We start from the raw sequence: 19,817 nt of genomic DNA, 5'->3' as shown, positions 1-19,817 counted from the left end.
AGCATATGCTACAACTAAACAAAACTAAACTCAACAAATGTTTGTTGATGAATTCCATTGAGATCAAGATTATGCTTTTAAGGAAGACCTGTCCAGGGCAGGTAACAAATAAAAAAATCTATAACAGTCAATCTTACAATTAACTCACAATATTGAGATCAAGACAAAAATATTGTGATAATAAGGGCCCGAGCACTGACCGGTGCGAGTACCCTGGCAACCCTTCCACTGCCACCTAGTGGCTGCTGGAAGTACTACAACATGTGAAATGGATCACTCCAGAGTCCAAACTCTGCATACATTATCTGACTTTCACAGAGATGAATGATTACTTTAGCTGGAGTCCCACCAGTACCCCCAGCATACATGTGTGAGTGTGAGGGCCCATTAATTGCTGCTTGCAGGTTTAATTGATTTTCTTCTTGCCCAGGCTTGATTTGTGAGTAGGGTAGGCACAGGATTTCAGCTGGAACTCGAAGACAATAATGTACTTACAGTTCAAAAAGCTGCAGATGTTCAAATATCTGCCAGGACAATGTGGTCAACATGGGGTTCTTGGACAGGTTTCTGAGGAAAAGAATGAGAAAGACACGCAAAGGTAAGCCCTATATCAAAAACAACTTTAAAATGATTAAAGCTCAGACTTACAAAAAATTTTCTATTTTGGTGGTTTTGAAAACAGGCTTGGCAAAAGGGTACCACAGCTCCCCCATAACGTGTAGCCCCAATGGCTGTTGTCACCTACAATTATGAAATTTGGTACACTTATGTATCAAGCCCAGACACACAAAAAAGCCTACCCCCACCCCCCAAACCCAACAGGAGGTTGGCTATTTTGATTTTAATTTGGTGCTCATTCTTGGCTATTTCGGGCCTCGTACTTTTGCCATCTTGTGTACAGGATTAATTCGATCAACTTCAAATGCTGTGTGTCCATTTTTAACCCCTTGGAGGTTAAAAGTTATCACAGGTCTGCGCAAAACTTTTGCAGTTTTGCCTTGACGTGGCGTACAATTTTGATGTCTGGCCATAACAGAAAAATTGTTGCAACTTTTGGTTTACATTGTTTGATAAAGGTCCCACCCTGAGTACATTTCTGACATTGTGTCACCTAGTGGCCACAGGAAATATTAACTTTTTTTTATACTTTTATGAATTTGGCCTACACAATTAATTGGATCCAGTTGAAATTCTGTCTGTATGATCTTAAGACTTTTATGGTTTTCCAGTTATCTGACGTACAATTTTGATGTTTTGCAAGAAAACAGGACATTGTTGTAACTTTGTTGTACATTGTCAGATCTGCCTGAAACGTCATAGGTTTTATTAGGTTCCCGCCTTGAACACATCTGTATGACAATATTCACTAGTCATAATAGTGACATCTGCTAGCAGCAGGAAGTAAGCCTTTTGAGGGATAATTATAATTGGATTGTAAACCATGTAATGATATTTACATGGTTTGCACAACAAATGATGTACACAAAGTTACATGGAATTTGTCCCTCCTCCCCTGCTACCTAGTGGCTGCTGGAAGTAATACACCATGTGAAACAGCCCACTCCAATGTCTAACCTCTTTTGTGTATATATTCCGACTTTCACAGAAATGAAGACCGCTTTAGCTGGAGTCCTGCCACTACCCTGACATATTTGGGGGTCCAAGGGCCTGTTCATCGCTGCTTGCAGCTTCAATTAGGGCCCCAGCACCGAACGGTGTGAGGACCGTTTTGGAATGCAAGGAACTATTAGGGCCCAAGCATTAAACGGGTGCGAGGACATTATTAAAATCCAAGGAATTCTTCTTCTTCTGCTTCTTCCTATAAATGAATTGCCTTTTGGCCATTTGCCTTTCTCAAAAACTCATGAAACTTTGCAGCTTTGTCAGGTCTGTTGAAAAAGTTGATATTTTAAGGTTCTCAGGCGCAAATTTCAAAAAATGGCTGAGGAGCGCCCCCATTACATTTTTGTCAGTCCCCGTCACTGCTTTCACCTACATTAACCAAAATTGGAAGACTCATGTAGCACCCCAAGATGAACAAAAAAGTATCTTGGACCCATTCAGCCAACCCAACAGGAGGTTGGCCATTTTGATTCAAAGTTGCAATTTTGGCGTGTTTTTGGCCATTTTCAGGGGTAAGAATTTTTCGATCTTCTTCTACAGATTTCATCCGATTGCCTTCAAAATTTGAACATCCTCTCAGAAGGCCTGGGACATCAAAAGTTATTAAATCTTGAGTTTTTGTCACACCATGTGGGCGTTACTGGGCAAAACATTTCCATGTCTCGCCATGAACCAGAAAGTAAACAGGAAGTAGTTTATGACTCTGAGGGACATGGTCCAATCAGTCCCACCCTGAACACATCTACATGATAAGCATTACCATTTTTTATAGAGCCTCCTACTGGTTACAGGAAATTAAATTGAAATCATACGTGTTCTTCTTTAATGCTTTAATGCATATCTCCTACATGTTTCACTCAATTAACTTCAAATGTGGTCTACATTTGAAGTTAATTGTAAAAATGACCTTAAGATTTGTGACATGAAAACAAAAACGAGTTCTCGTCACACCGTTTGGGCGTGGCTTGGTTTCCACCTTTGTTGTTTCTCCGTGACACAGGAACCTCCTTACAGGTTGAACATATTCAGCTCAAACTTGGTACGAAAAGCTTTGAGATCTTGACCATGCCTGCTTGTGATTTCATAGGTGTTTCATGAATATCGTTGCAATGGCAACATGATCTTCAACGCCTAACAGGAAGTTGTTGAAACTTCACTTTGCATCAACTAATTAGTCCCAAATTTTACAGGTGTGATCAAGATGCGGCCCTGAACACAGCAACATGTCAATTAAGTATGATACTCACAGTGCCACCAATTCAAAAAAGGAAGTAAGCCTCTTAACACAACTATACTTTGTTTTTACATGATATTTACATGGTTTAGTTATTTAGTAGTGAGCCTGATTTTGATGTACTAATTCCTCTCCACCCAATTTGTGTCTTGGCTCCTCCTTCAGCTCTTCCAAGAAGCCTTGGATGACCGGGGTGGTTTGCCTGGTATGGTCATTTTGGGGTTTTGTCTTCTTTTGCTGCTGCTCTTCCTGCCTTCCTTGTAGGCACAGGAAGGGCAGGGACATATGCAAAAAGCTAAGGGTTTTGATCTGCTGGCTTCAATTAACTATTAAGCATATACTGATTAATTATAGTCTAATTTCCTTGATATGTCACTTAGTAGAGAGCCTAAATTTGTTATGGTAGTTCCTCTAAACCCAATTTGCATCTAGCTCCACCTACTTGCTCTTCCAAGGCTTCTTGGAAGGCCAGGGAGGTTGGCCTGGTATGGACATTTTAGGGGTTTTGTTCTTTTCCTTCGCTGCTTTTTTTCCTGACTGGTCCTGAATGAGCTAGTATTAGGCACCAACTGCCAACTGAAGAATGTAGTACTTATGTACCCATGTACAGTTTATGTACCCACAGGTGATCCTGGCCTTTAATATTCAAAACAGAAATCTTTGAAATTGAATGGATGTGTCTGTAAACATGCAAAATTATGTGCATGCATGCTAACATATAGGTTAGTTGGCAATGACATAAAAATTCTCTTATTTGCTCTAGTATCTTCCATCTGACAAATTAATATGATAACAGTTTTTATTGATTCACAGCACAATATAATAAAATTATAATATAGTGTAATGACCAATTACTTTGTAAAAGTCCATAGAATTGTGAGAGAGTATTTTGTTTTGTTCTCAGGGTAACTAGGATCTAGATTATGTCCATTATTGCATGTGGATCCAATGGGATCTGCTAGGGGGCCATTTTGAACAATGGCTGCCACAGCAACCAGGGTCCAAGTTTGTTATGGCCCTATATCCAGTTTTGTTTCCATATCTATCAACACATCTGCCAGATTTCTTGCTTTAATCACAAAATGAACAATTGTTCTTATATGAGATAAACACCTAAATAGTGTATCACAATTCAGTCCAATACAATGGCAAAGCAGTTAATTTCCATAGTTTTATAAAGTGCTGCACTTTTCATGATTAGGCTTCAAATAACTCTTAACATATGGCTAACGTGTGAATAAAAGTAGTTGAATGACTGTGTAGTTTGTGGCAGGATTAACACTGCATAAAATCAGAGTCATGATGAGAATTTCGGCAGACAGGTTTTTTGCTGTTTGGAAGATCCTCTCTGACTCGCAACGATACTCCCCTGAGGACCGGCCACTCTCAGTGACCACAGCAGATGTGAGAAAACTCCTGCTGAGAGTGAATAGAAACAAGTCCACAGGCCCACACCACATCCCAGGATGAGTACCAAAAACTTGTGCTGATCAGCTTAATGTTAAAACTGACATTTTTAACAGCTCACTCTCACAAGAGACTGTTTCCTCCTGCCTCAAGACAGCCATCATCGTTCTTGTACCCAAAAAGTCTGCTGTGTCTAGTCTTAATGACTACTGCCCTGTGGCTCTTACCCTCATCCTGATTAAGTTCTTTGAGAAATGAATTTTCCATTACATCAAAGACAACATCCCTGCCAGCCTGGACCCTCACCAGCATGCTTCCAGAACCAGCAGATCCACAGAGGACACCTTATCTACTGCTCTTCATTTAGTCTTCACTCACCTGGAGAATAAGAACAGCTACATCAGGATGCTGTTTGTTGACTTCGGCTCAGCATTCAACAGAATCTCACCCATGAAGCTCTCTCCACTCTGCAAGTGGATACTGGACTTCCTCACATGCACACCCCAGAGAGTTAGGATTGGCAGTCACACCTCCTCTACATTAGTGCTCAACTCCGGAGCCCCCCAGGGCTATGTCTCTCAGCCCCCTCCTGTTCACACTGTACACTCATGACTGCACTCCCAGACATTAGGAGAACTCTATTATGAAGTATGCGGATGACACCACCATCTTTGGCCATATTATAAACAACAATAAGAGTTCATACCAGGAGGAAATCAACAATCTTGCAGAGTGGTGCACAGAGAACAACCTACTGCTCAACGTCAGCAAAACCAAGGAGCTGATGATTCTAGAAAGAAGGAGGCAAAGACACATACCCCTGTCTACATCAGTGGAGCTGAGGTGGAGCAGGTGAACAGCTATAGGTTCCTTGGAATCACGATCACTGATGATAATGTGTGATCTTGGTCATCACACATTATCACCCAGGTTAAAAAAGCACAGAAAAGGCTCCACTTCCTATGGAAACTTCGGAAGGCCAAATTCCGGAGCAAGATCCTGGTTAACTTCTACAGAGGAGCAATAGAAAGCATACTGACTGGAAACATTACCAAATGGCATGGTTCGTGCACGGCCCAGGACAGAAAGGCTTTAAAGCAGGTGATTAAAACTGCCCAGAACATCACTGGTTCCAATTTACAGAGCATCAGTGACCTTGGTGAAGTGAGGTGTCTGCACAGAGCCCAACGGATACTGAAAGACAGCAGCCACCCCAGCCATTGTCTGTTCACCCTGCTGCCATCTGGAAAAAGATACAGAAGTCCCCGCTGCAGAACCACCAGACTACAGAGCAGCTTCTTTACCCAGGCTGTAAGACTACTCAACTGCTCCTACACCACTCCGACACCAAAAGATTTAGCAGGATTTAGGATCACCTTTGAATTCCATTTCTTCTTAAAGTACATTTGAGAATTATGACAATAAACTTACCTTGTACCTTGTACCTGTTACACACAGCTCGACCAGACCTTATTTGCCTCTCACTGTGAAAATCAATCAAAACATCCAATCATCCTGCTTCCCACTGGTTTGATTAATCAACAACTCCCCACTTTACCTCCACCACCAAAAACTCTGTCTTCTATTAGTATAATTGTAATTGCATTTAACTAAAAGTGGCAGATAGACACGTTTTGCTATTACTAACTTTCTAACAGCACACGATTTTAGTTGAGTCTGACCCTGAAGTTCACAAGACAGCCCAGATAAGATGCCAACCCCCTGCAGCTTCTGCTAAAAAAAACACTTTAACTTCTGTCTTCCTGTTGGGTGGGGGTCCTCCATACTGTTATTCAAAAGAGAAGATTGTCCTCACCCTTGAAGCTTTTTTTCTTGCATAAAACTGAAAATGTCATGATTGGCTGCTGTACAGTCCCCCTCCCCCTCCTCCTTTGTGTGTTTCTCCCTGTCTGCATACCCTTCTGTGCCCTAACCTGAGTGTGTGTGAGTGTGGGCATTGTTTGTTCTCCCATAGGCGGGGCCAGGTGCAGGCAATCTCCTGATGAGCTGATGGTCTACTTAACCTGTGGCTTCAGACCTACTTGTACAGTATTACTCCTGCCAAGTGGTAGATGTTCCTCACGGCCTCTCAGTATTTTGTAGTCTCCAAGAGTTCGTTTTTTTGCCTGTGCGGCTTACTCCTTTGTGTTTTCCCCTCTTGTCTCAGCGTCGCTGCAGCTCCTTGCTTCCTGCTCCAGCCATTGTGGTGTTCACTCGTCTGTGTGCCTGCCTGCCTGCTTGTCCGCCTAGCTGCCTGCCCACCTGCTTCCCACACTCATCCGAGCACTCAAGTCCTCACAGAAGGGACCCTCACCTTGGTTGAACTGGTTCGTTTGTTTCACATGGAGATCGCATGGAGCATTCCCCCTCACGTCAGCTTCAAAGGACGGTCCGACTTCACTCACCTCCCCCACCCTGCTCAAACATCACTGTAAATAAATTTCACTACTGATTCACCGTAATTCTTGTCTGTGTCTTGTGTCAGCGCATGGGTCCCAACATGTCCAAGCCGGCACAGAAACATAAAATCAATCTTACATTTGTGTATTTTACAGACACACTCCTGGCACAGCCTGTTCTCATTCCCAGGTCATCAAATACTGCCACTTTTTCACACTTCTGTACACTACAAGTGTTGTAGTGTAAATATTGAGAATGTCTATATAGAGCAGGGGGATGGACCTTCATAAAATCTGTTGTTCTTACAAGGTACAAGGTAAAAGGTAGATTTATTTGTCCTTTTTTGTAAACATGGTTTAAGAAGAAATTAAATTAAATTTGTGCAATATGAAACAAATAGCCAAAACCAATTTCACAGCAAACCCAAAAAATGATATTTTCTTTTAAACCTGACCAGATAGTAATGCTGCCAACACCTCACTGCAACTTTTTAACAGCATTACCCTCTCCCTGCCTTTTGGAGCATTAGAATCACATTTTCTGTTTAATTGTGACTAAAATCCTTGGTAACAAACACCCCTTAAAACTTTGCTGGCTTTTTTTGGGTGAATTGTTGCTGCTTAAGAGCTGTGGCAAAATTAGGCATATCATATATGAATATTAAGCATTATATATGAATACTGACAATACCAATAAAAGTTTAAACCACAGATAACATCTGGTTTCTTCAACTTTCATCAGGAGCAAAACTCATTAAAACCTGAGAGAAATCATGTTTTTCTAATTAATCGTGTTAATTATTGGTGACTGATATGAACATTTTTTCTGATGATTATTGATGATTGATTTTAGTGATGACATTTTTAGCTCGCAGCCACATTTTAGTGCTTTCCTTAGTGTGTACTTACATGTAGTGCAGGTGGGGGTTCTTGGAAAACACACGAGTATGGATCATGTGCAGGTTGCTCCTCGTAATAGTTCTGCAACAGACAGATACACGTAGAGGAGAAATGAAGAGCTCTGATGAATAACTGTCAGCATTATCACTCTGAATTACAGTCAGAGAGGGAGAAGAAACTGACAGCAATGCAAAGAAAGAAAGAAAGAAAGAAAGAGGAGAAAAAGGAAAAAGGAATTTTTCTTCCTCAAAAATTTCTTCCTCAAATATTTGATTTTTGAGAAGACAATATTTAAACTTGAACAAAGGACATATAATATCATCTGTAGCTGTCTGAAGGGATGTTTCGAAGGTAAGTTTCCACTTGCTTCCATATTTGTCACTTAAATTCAACCCAAAAAAGGAAAAAAATCAAAATAAAACATTATTTAGTCATATATTAGTCATATATTAATTGGAGCCTGACTCACACTTGGGACTTAGAGTTTGTATATTTTGGCCTCTACTACTACAATCCTCTTTCTTTTTTGACCTTTGAGTCCCAAAATTATATTCTATATTACAGGGGTATCCCCTTAAAACCCACCACTCAGTCACATGGTCTTAGCTATCAGACCACTTATTATGAATAAAAACGAAACATATTTACTGTACTCTTTCTCAAACATTTCTCTTGGCAGTTCAGTCATAGTTGCTTCTCTGCTGAGACTCAGTCCAGCACTGAATGGACCTCCCTCTCACTTTTTTGCTTCAAACAGTGTGGCTCAAATTTTAACCCTATCAAATTAAATGCATCTAGAAAGGTGCACCCAGTACAGAGCAGATCTCCACCAGGTGTCTGCTTGAACTGTTACCACCCTCTCTAGACAATTCTTGTAATTACAGCAGATGCACAGCAGTGTGCTATAGAGGCGTGCCACAAGCAAATAAAAATAAACACCTCATTTATTTTTGAGGAAAACGGTGTTGCACTAGATCAACGTTTCCTGCTAACACACACTATATGAAATCTACTGTAGATATGTTATTATGATGATAAATGTATTTTCCATAAATTAAACATAGCTACAAAGTTATGAATAATGTTGTTCAGATCTGGTCTTTAAACAACACTTACTTTTTCTGTAGATAATAGTCTGAGATAACAAAAATAAACACAATTAAAATATACCAAAAAAAGAAACCATATAATTACAAGGCCTGCTTATTTACCTAGGGTAGAAGCACACATATGAAGTAAAAATAACTAGATCAGCAAAATCTGCAAGTAAGCACTATGCCTCTGAAGCTTCTGTGGAATGGCCTGCGCCTAGTAGAATTGTCCCTCCTGGGTCCCATAGGATGACAAGGGCAATAACAAAAAATGGAATTTATCCATCTCATACTGTGATTTACTTTAGTGAGTCACAACATCAGGTATGTCATACAGTATATACATGTCAAAATGTGTCCTCCACAGACACAAAGGCTTTTTTTAGCCATGCTGATTTCCAGAAAACATACAGTTCTTGAACATGAAGTCATATATGTAAACAAAAAGTACTGGTACAGTAGTTTGTGAGATAAGCTGCAGACAGGTGGATACACTAACTTGCACACACAAGAAGAAATATATGATCAGTCTGACACCTCTGAATCTCATTACAGCTTGATGTAGCTGAAGATATCATCATCAGATCTGACAGTTTTTTTATTGGTCATAAAGTGCAATGACATACATGAACAGTAACAGTACTGAACAACAACACATAACACTAAGGACAAAACACCAAAACAGACATGAGGATGACTTGTATGAAATGTGGTATAAGGAGTCCAGGCTCATATGACATGGCAGGGGGGATTAGGGTTAGTGATAATGACAGTGTGGATGTCCCAAAATAAATATGTGAATGGATTTGTTAATCAGTTACCGAAAATAAATAAATTGAGAGAAAAAATAAATAAGTAAATAAAATAATAAAATAGAAAGTAATAAATACATAAATAAGGAACTGAAAAAATTCCCAGGGCCAGTGATGCCAGCCAGGGCGGGACGGACAGCGACCCACAGCGACCTGTAGCCCCCAGTGGGGACGGCCCAGGCACGGCCACTACAGCGTCCCAAACACTGAACGTCTACAGGGCCAGCAAGAAAACTTTTTTGTGTTGTGTTGTGTTGTGTTGTGTTGTGTTGTGTTGTTTTTGTTTTTGTTTTGTTTTGTTTTGTTTTCTTCATTTTTTGTTTGTTAATTAAGTATATATTTTAAAGTTGCATATCCTCTCATAGGTGGAAGACCTCTGGTAGGGGGTCTGTCCAACACCGGGAATGACTGCCCTGCCTCTGTTTATTAGGACAGATAGATGATTTTTCCTATAAGGGGGAGAGAGAGGGGCAACACCACCACGCCCAGGCTGAATCCACCGCCCAACCCCCCAGACCAATACCCCAGCCCCAAAATCAATCCCAGACACACGACTAAATAAACAAATAAATAAACAAATAGATAAAAAAATAACAAATAAATAAATAAATAAATAAATAAATAAATAAATAAATAAAAACTTCCCTTACTATGATAGTTGTTAATAATAGTAATAATAGTAATGATGATGATGATGATGATAATAATAATAATAATAATAATAATAATAATAATAATAATAATAAATGACAATAATATTAAAGAAGAAACACAATAAATAAGAAAAAAATCCTAACTTATAGTCCATCTACAAGCTTTTTTAGGGCATCACACATTTGTATCTCTATTTGTGCTGTGATTCAATGACCATTTGTTTGCAGTAAGCCCAAAGCAAAAACACACAAGCAACTTTTAAGTATGTTGAGAAAATATACTAAAATGAGTCTAACAGTAGGCCAGCTGCTGTCAGTAGGTGCACTGTGTTTTTCCCACAATAGCTTCTTTGGATGTTGTATGAAGATGCAGTGCCGGTGGGGGGCTCAGCCAAGCAGTATCGCAGTGGGAAAAGTTCAGCTGCTGTATATTGGAATATCGGCGTCACCAGATGAATTAAGAAGGATAAGAAAATCCGGATGAATGCTACCAGTGTGAGCAGCCTGTCAAACCACATTGTTGTTTAACCGAGGCTCCAGGATAGGAGAGCCTCACAGAGGTGGCCGGAAGACAGGGCAACCAGGCACAAACAGCTAAACTGTCCAACCGACAGGCCTGGATTTATTGGTTATTATCAAATACACCAACACTTGCATGTGTCAGTAGAGTGAACTGCTGTCCAAAAGTTTGAAACAGCAGTGACAACATCAAACAATCACAAAATCTCTCAGAGAGCAGCGGCAGCCAGTGTCACCAGTGTTCACTACCACAAGATTTTCACTTTTTTGGTTAAGTGTAATAATATTTTTGCCTCCATACTTTGTTGGTTATAGATTTCTCTCCATCAGTGAATAAGGGGTTCCTCCAAATTGGGCATGAAGGGAGGGATAGTCAGAATTACTGAGATGACTGCATTCCTCTGGGAGTAGTGTGGGGAGTACTCAGGGAGTACTGAGTGAATATGGGGTATGGTGGTTGTTGCTAGAAGCCATCCGATTCTCGTATGGCCAAAGTGAGAGCTGTGTCTGCGTACTTGTCATAAACTCAAGCACGTTCCCCTTTGGTGTTAACCTCTGCCAGGGTTGTCCCTTGTCATTGATTCTGTTTGTGATATCCATGGACAGGATCTCAAGGCACAGCTAGGGGGAAGAAAGGGGTCCGGTTTGGGGACCTCAGAATTGCATCTCTGCTTTTTGCAGATGGTGTTGCTCTGTTATCTTCATCACACCTTGACCTCCAGCATGCAGTGGGGCAGTTTGCAGCCGAGTTTGAAGTAGTCTTGATGAGAGTCAGCACCTCCAGGTCTGACACCATGGTTCTCTGCTGGAAAATGATGTGCCCCCTCTGGGTTGGAAGGGAGTTGCTACCCCAAGTGAGGCAGTGGGTCTTGTGGGTCTTGTTCACAAGGATAGAAGGGAGCTTGAGATGGATAAGTGGCTTGGTGCGGCATCCACAGTGATAAAAGCACTCCACAGACAGTTGTGGTGAAGAGGTGACCCAGAAGGCAAAGCTCTCATTTAATGGTCCATCTATGTCCCCAAACCTCACCTATTGTCATGAGCTTTGGGTAGTGACTGAAAGAATGAGATTGCAGATACAAGCCACCAAAATGTGTTTCCTCCATAGGATCGCTGGGCTACACTTTAGAGAGGAGCAGGGAGGTCAGAGTAGAGCTGCTGCTCCTTTGCATCGAAAGGGGTTAGTTGAGGTGGTTTGCCCTAGGGTAGACTCAGAACACACTGGAGGAATTATATATCTCATCTTGCCAAGGAATGCCTCCAGGTGGAGCTGGAAAGTGTTGCTGGGGAGAGGGATGTCTGGAAAACTCTGCTCAGCCTGTTTCCCCCACAACGTGGGCCCTGATCAGCAGAGAAAAAAATAGATGGATGGATGGAAGAAAAAGTCTTCTCATGTAATTTGAGGCAAGATGACAAGCAATGAATCCCAATGAGTGAGGAAAAAAATTAAAAACTTGTAGAAAGAAGGAATTGGTTCAGCTGCAGGACTTATCATTTTAGATCATAGACAAAATCATTTTATTTTTCACATTTTGTCTAAAGCTAACAGAAGAAATAGATTGGGCCTTTAAAGGAATATTGTTTCAAATAGGGGCTTAAAATCCCTTCTCTCCAGCAGATTCCATCCAGACATCCCCTGACTCCTGAACCTTGAACTGATCTGAGCATCGCTGCCTCCCCAGCTTCCACACTTCCTGCAAGGCACCAACCAGCCTGAAATCAATTGGTGTGCTGATGTGTGAGGCTCAGTCACATCTCATCCACTTTATTCTCCTGTGACTGGACATTAGCCAGAGGAAAGCTTCATAGAGGAACAGCTCTTGGTTCAAGTCGGGTCAGCCTCGCCCTGATGCCATCTCTCCTGCCTCTATTTCTCCGGTACTTTCTGTTTCGTTTTTCTCCTCTGGCCTGACTGGCCGCTCAGTGTATGCTGGTGGTGCAGATCCTCTCATAGTCTGCTTCTTTAGTCCAAACCCCACACAACTTTTCGATGTTGCTAAGTGCTTTTGTATTGTAGAAAAGTTGTGGTTCATCAGAAGGGGGCATGGAGTCAAAAAAAATAGAAAAATATAGCAAAAAAGTAGCAAGGATTTGAGGAGCTACAGGCTGCTGCATCTACATGCATTGCAGTCATCAAGGTGCATAGGTAGCATCTTTGCAAATATCCTATAGTCATCGTTTAAAACTCTCAGAGGGCAGAAATTACTTATATGTTTGTATGTTATAATAATATGCTAATCAAAGTTAGGGGCCTAAGACCTTTTTGCTTAGTTATGTATATAGTCAATGGTCATAATTTCCTTTTACAGTATTCTAGTATTTCAAAGGTTTTTTCTCCCATTCATATAAGCCTGTTTTTCACAGATGTGTTCCAGGCTGCAGTCTGACAAACCAAAGAGGAATAGAGGCATTTTAATGGAGATGTACGGCAGAATAATTACAACAGTGCATGAACGGACAGACACATAGAAGAATGTGTTACTACTTACAGCCTCTGTAAGCCAGTGTAGAGCTCCATGTCCACATCCCGCAAGGTCTGCAAACCAGTCCAGTTCTCAATGTGTCTGGAAAGTAGGACAGATGAACCATGTTAATAGAGTTGCAACTCATGATTATTATTATTATTATTATTATTATTATTATTTATTAGTATTTTCTTGATTAATTGATTAAATGGTAGAATAATTGAATTGTATATAATACATTTTCTCAGAGTTCTCAGAGTTCAGTTTTAATCAGGTCATTATATGATGGTTTCTGAGCCAGTTCAGCAGTAATATTTGTAACAATGATGGCAGCAAACCCATTTAGACATTCCTGTCCCATTGTTCACACAGGTATGTTTTATTCATTTGAATTTTGAAAAATTTCACTCAGCACAGGCACCTGACTCTGTATTAGTAACTCTAATAATACCATAAAACCACACTCATTCTGGCGCTGCGCTCATGCGTGTGCCAATAGCGTTGGCGCTTGCTTTGATCAGGATCAATTATGAGATTGTGAACAGAATTCACAATCAGTGGATTTATCATGGGTTTAGCTGTTGAAATCCTGCTAAAATCATATATCTGCTATTATAAAGTTCTGTGGTTGGTTCATTTTCTTTTACAACACAAACAAACTGCACCAGAGGCCATTTATGTATATATATATAGTTTGTAGTAACACATTTTCCCTACATTTTTAAATACTTTTATATACTTCCCCCATTTGGACAACTCAAAATACCAGCTTATCATGGACCTTTAACTTTTGTCAGCAGTATCAATCTATCACTAGGCAGGTTTCCATTAACCATCATATTGCGCGAAATGCAATTGCGAATGCCTAATGGAAACACGTAAATTTCGAAAAAACTTATTCATCCCAAAAAAGTTTTAGGCTTGAACAAGGTGTTATTTATAGTAATTCCGAAAAGCCATATTTCGTAACAGTGCAATGAAAACATTTTTTTTCACTTTTATAGCTTTTCACTTTTATGACGTGCAACAACTGGTGGCAGTAATGTGACTTTAAGGATGCCAACAGCCAGTAAATCCAAAGAAGAACAAAAAGTACAGCAAAGGCACATGGCATTCTACAAAACATGGCTCGGTATGTGTGGATAGAGGAAGGGACTGACATCTTCTTTCCTCTTATACGAGACAAATAAATTAAGGCGATATTAGATTGGCTTTATTGTGTGGCTACAAGAGAAATAAACCTGATAATGTTTTACACATCCCATTGCCATGCTTCCTGGAATGTTATTGCGAGAGGAAAGTCATGTAACATTGCAAGAGAAGTCACAAAACATCACTCGATGGAAATTCAGTCATCTCACAATTGTGTTCTGTCAAAATTTCAAAAATATCACTTAAGTTTCGTGTAAATCTGTAATGGAAACCTGCCTACTGACACTAATTAAACAGCAGCATTCAATAAACAAGTTAAAAGCTTTTCACATTGACAAATAGCCAGCTGTAAAAAGACACACATTCACAAATGAATCACTTTGCTTTTAACCAACACATAAGCTTTTATTATATTAAAAAGCTGTGATGCTCATAGACTTGTAGAGGACAGGAATAAGTAGTGTGTCAGTGGCAGTGTGGGTTTTCAGAGTATTCACAGCTGTCAGCGACACTACACTACAGGTTTACTGAAAACAGCGTGAGCTATTTAATCAAAGCTGAATGTGGTTCTGTGCAGCTCAGCTGCAGAAACAGAAGTGTGTTTGTGTGTGTGTGTGTGTGTGTGTGTGTGTGTGCGTGCGCGCGTATGTGTGTGTGTGTGTGTGTGTGTGTGTGTGTATGTGTGTCTCCACTCCCCTCACTGTGTTTGGTTATGCAGGTATGCATGGGCTTGGACATGGCAGTAAGATCTCTATGTCCATCTGTCTTCCTGGAAATTATTCATCACCAAAACACCTTTGCATATTTACTTTTCTCTCTCTGCCAGCCTGTCTGTATTTCATGTCTCTGTTCCATGATGTAAACATATTATAAAATAAGCAGTTCCAACCAAGCATTTTGATCCACAAGCCATTTAGAACATGCTCAAATTTGCATGACAGCACACCTCCATTACCAAGAGCATTACTGCATCCTTAATTGTCGCTCTGAAAGAAATCATAGTAATTTCAAACCAATGCCTGCAGGGGGCAGCAGTATCAACATGCATCAATTAAACTACAGTGAAGAGTAACACTTGAAAATTTTAAATCCAGCTGACCAAATGAAAAGTAACAGCCAACTCATTAATTGTGTAAACTATAAATTAACACAAAGATGAGAAAGACCAGCATAAACTAAAAAACTCCGTCCAGCAATAGGCATGATGGAAAATAAAGCCAAAGTGATTAAGACCGCAGTGAAAACATTATTTTTGAAAGGCTAAATGACATCAGGAAGGGGAATGAAGCAGAATATTTAATTACATAACAACATATTGTGAATTTTTATAATTATGATACCTCTCTCTTTCTTTCATTCATTATAACTTTTGGACCTTACCATGCTCTTGAGTTATTGGAAATGTTTGTCATCCTCTGGCATCCTTCATCGGCTGTGCCGTGACAAAGGGCTAGGCTTAAAAATACAGGTAAAGTGAGCAGATGTAAAAACAAAATCCGTATATGGAAAATAATTTGTTGTACACAGATATCTAAGTCGTAACAAAACTTAGCAAGCTAAGTATTTCTGTATTTATATCTGGTCTAGGGAAAAAGGTAATGCCTGCACACTAACTCCATGCCACACAAGTTTATTGAAGACAACGATTCGATCCTGTTTGGATCATCATCTGGTGTATTAATTTATTTTGGGAAACCTCTCGATCTCTAGAAAGTATATGTATATGGACAAGTTGGCCAGCAGACTCAAGAGAGACTAGAACAGGTGTCTGTTTCTAGGTTATTACTAAGTTTCAACCTACTTAATGGAGTAATAAACTAAGTTTCATAGCATATAGGGTTCTACTGACGTGAGTGATTGTTTTACAGCAGTTAGTCAGACTCTGTGTATTTCCACGGAAACAGAGATAACAGTTGACAAAAGCTTTTTATTTTCAGAGCTAATTGCCCCAAAATATGAACATATTTGGATTATACATTTTTGTTTTGCTGGTAATAGTTGTATAATCATAATATTACACTTAAACTGCATGCTCACACACACATGCAAACCACTAACCATGAGACACCAACAATGCTCAAACATACAATATATTGAATAGGAGTGCACACAACTCATAACAACAAGCTGTGTAGGAGCCACCCTCTCTACAGTACTGTGACCAGTCAGAGGCTATCCGCCTCAATGAGACAGTATCACAGAGATCTCTGACTAATGTTGCCCTCATGTTAGAAGCTGCAAAACTTACATTTAAGAAAGATACAAAAACAATTCAGCTTTTTAAGTGAAATGTATAATTTTCCCTGCAAAGGCTAATCCACCCTGATGAATTGGTTTACTTTTACAATAGACTTCATGGCCTTTTAAATGCATCTGCTCCTTTAAAAACCCGGTCTGTCACTTTTACTCACTCTGCCCCTTGGTTTACATCCGAGTTATGCTAGGTAAAAGCTAAAGGCTGGGATGCTAAAACTGACTGTGTGATTCATGTGCAACAACCACATAGTCCATTACAGGGGAACTCTTTTTACAGCTAAATCAACATACTATACTAATTGATGACTAATGACTAATGAACACTCGATCCCTGTTCTCCACAGCTAACAGCATTCTACGCCCACCAGACACTCAGACACATGCCCCTTACCTGTACTCTACTGCCCAATGTACCTTCATGACCCTTTTATTACCAAAATTGAAAATTTTCACCATCAATTGACCTCCTCTAATAATACTACAAACTCTTTGCCTGATTTTTTTTCTGTGCTCCCACCTTTTCTCCACTACCTAGTTCAAACCCCCAGCTGTTGCTGAAATCTCTGTTTTAATTTCAAAATCCAAACCATCATGTAGTTAAATCATGTCTTCCTTCCCAGCGCTCCATTATAATTGAGATCATACATTCTTCTTTTTAAGTCTGGTCAAAACCTGAGCAATTTCTGCCCAACTTCTAGTTTAACATTTCTCTCTAAATTACTTGAAAAAATGGCTGAGCTGCAGAGAATTCTGGGTTGTTAACCAAACTAGGTCTTCTTGATCTGAGTGCAGCCTTTGATACTGTCTGACATAACATCCTCTTAAAAAGATTAACCTACACCAGTGTTAATGGCACAGCTCTATCCTGCACTTTGTCCTTTGAGGCACAATTTTACATGGACTGCATACTTTAATCTACACAATATTAATTTTCTTTATCCATCGCTTACACCAAACAGCATCGCTATTCTCATTCACTTTTTGGTTACATCTCATACAGATTATTGCAGTTCTCTCCTCTTTGTCTCTCCTCTGTCTCTCAAGTGTTTTCATAAACTCTAATCAGTACAGAATTCAGCAGCCCATATCATTACTAGAACTCCCTCCATACATCACATCACTCCTGTTCCTCAGCAGCTTCACTTGCTTCCTCAACTCTGCCTGTTTGATTACCTTGGGTTCTAGAGCCTTCAGTGGATCTGCCCCGTGTCTCTGGAGCTCTCTGCCCCAAGAAATTCACAATAATCAGAATCAGAATCAAAATCAGAATCACGTTTATTGGCCAAGTTCAACAAATAAGGAACAAGGAATTTTTTCCGGGTTGGCAATGCTCACAGTACAGGGGAGGGAAATAAGTTAGGGATAAGAAAAATAGAAAAAAAGACAGACATAGACATGTAATTGTATTTTCAAAAGGAAGAGATAGAGAATATATACAAATGTACAGTATGTAATTCAAAAATATACAGTATGAATAATGACCCCCTTGCCACCTTCAAATCCTGATTGAAAACACACTTTGTCAAGCTGGCATATGTGTTCTGATTTTATGGTGACACACACATCTTGATTTGCACTGATTATTATAATGGTTTTATACCTACTTTTTTTTTCTTTGAGCTGATTGTTTTGGTTTTCTGTACAGGAAATGCCACCTTCAAACACCTCGTGAGCACTGCAGCAGCTGTTTTCAGTGAACAGCTCGAATAAAGCTTCGGAGCTCTTGACACAGTAGTTGGTGATTTACTCACTTTTGTACAACATTAAGAAGACAGCAAGTATGCTTCCAAAAACATTTTTTCAAAAAGCAATTGTAGATGTGTAAATGTGTGTGTGTGTGTGTGTGTGTGTGTGTGTGTGTGTGTGTGTGTGTGTGCAAGAGAGAGAGAGAGAGAGAGAGAGAGAGAGAGAGAGAGAGAGAGAGAAGGTGTGTGTTGGTGTGCCCATGAAGACACCAAGAGGCAGAGGTGGACTGTCTAACAACAGAAGCTACAACGAGATGCCAGATTCAAGATGCTGGATCAAAGATGGCTGCAGAGCGAGGAAGGCCTTAGCTGATCATATGGTTAGTCAGACAAAGTAACAAAGAAAAGGTGGGAACTTTAAGTTCCTTCTCTGTGTGCTTCTGTTGAGAGACAATTTGTGAGTGCATGTATGTGATATAATATGTATATGAAGTGCCTTGGTTAGTGAAAAGGATTTAGTTGCATGCAAGACACTGTCTGTGTGAGGCATGAACAAACTAAATTCCAGACTAACCAATAACCCACGAACAAAGAGATCAGAAAAACGACTCATTCGATAGCATTAACATTAATACATGTTACACATGATATGACAAAAGAAAAAGTAAATAGTCTTGCCCACTGCACTTATGTCCTAATGTAAGTGTCCAAAAGAACAAATCAAATGTGGAATTCCCAGGTCCCTACAGACTTAAGTAGTAATTATCAGCGTCATGTATAGGGGTTAGGAGGGTCAGCTTTATCTATTGTTCAGGATTTCCATATTTTTTCAAAACTTTAATTTTTTGTTGCAGAGCAGAATAGTGGCTAAATGTGTGCATTCATCTATACACAGAGTCAAACTGAGAGAAGCATTTAGCAGCTGAAGTGTCAGAGTTCAGGAGTTGGAGGAGACCAAAACCTGAGCTAAAAGGGAGCAAGCAAATTGAATGCTACTGGTACTTGTTTGCTCGATGTGGGCTGAAACCACAGACTGTATATAAAGATGGATGACATGGCAGCTTCCCCAAAATGAAGCTTAAAAATCTGGACCACCCCCTGGTGTCTGGCTGCAGCACAGGTTATAAACCTGGCCCCTTTCAGGTTAGTGAATGGGACACAGCCCAAAAAAAAAACCTCAAAGTACACGCCAGAGAAGTTTTTCCCAAAGGTGGTGTCTGTCATTTAAGGTATTCACTCATCACACCGATCTCTGTTCAAGAGTTGTTTTTCCTGCTGAGTATGGTTTAATGAGTTATTTCATTCTACAAAAAAGGGATTTTGTGCCACGACTGACATTTGTGTGTGCTAATCCATACACCTGTGTTCAATGGCGCTGCTCACAACTGGTCGCATGGTGTTTTGGCGGGAACTCTACCACCACAGAGATTGCTACTGCGCAGACTCCGGCTCCAGATGACATCAACGGAGCAAGCTGATAGTGGCCGTATCCCAGACATAATATCCATGAAACATATCTTTATATATGGTCTTTAGCTGCAACTAATGATTATTTTCATCACTGATGAATCTCCTGATAATTTCCTTGATCAATCACTTCACTGGTCAACAAAATGTCTCA

The 19,817-nt window shown here is 40.0% G+C and overlaps 1 protein-coding gene across 1 annotated transcript in view; it reads right to left on the bottom strand.

Annotated features, from left to right (window-relative positions):
- ntrk3a (neurotrophic tyrosine kinase, receptor, type 3a) overlaps nucleotides 1-19,817 on the bottom strand; it is a 245,384-nt gene that overhangs the window by 160,190 nt on the left and 65,377 nt on the right. The window contains exons 2-4 of the mRNA XM_042496388.1: nucleotides 13,128-13,202; nucleotides 7,573-7,644; nucleotides 496-567 (exon numbers count right to left, since the gene is read on the bottom strand). Coding sequence (XP_042352322.1) covers nucleotides 496-567; nucleotides 7,573-7,644; nucleotides 13,128-13,202 — 219 coding nt within the window. The remainder of the gene's footprint in view (nucleotides 1-495; nucleotides 568-7,572; nucleotides 7,645-13,127; nucleotides 13,203-19,817) is intronic.

Source organism: Plectropomus leopardus, chromosome 11 (genome assembly GCF_008729295.1).
Source record: "Plectropomus leopardus isolate mb chromosome 11, YSFRI_Pleo_2.0, whole genome shotgun sequence".
NCBI classification, from domain to species: Eukaryota; Metazoa; Chordata; class Actinopteri; order Perciformes; family Serranidae; genus Plectropomus; species Plectropomus leopardus.
The sequence above is the reverse complement of the archived record's forward strand: the minus strand, read 5'-3'. Positions and strand labels throughout refer to the sequence as shown.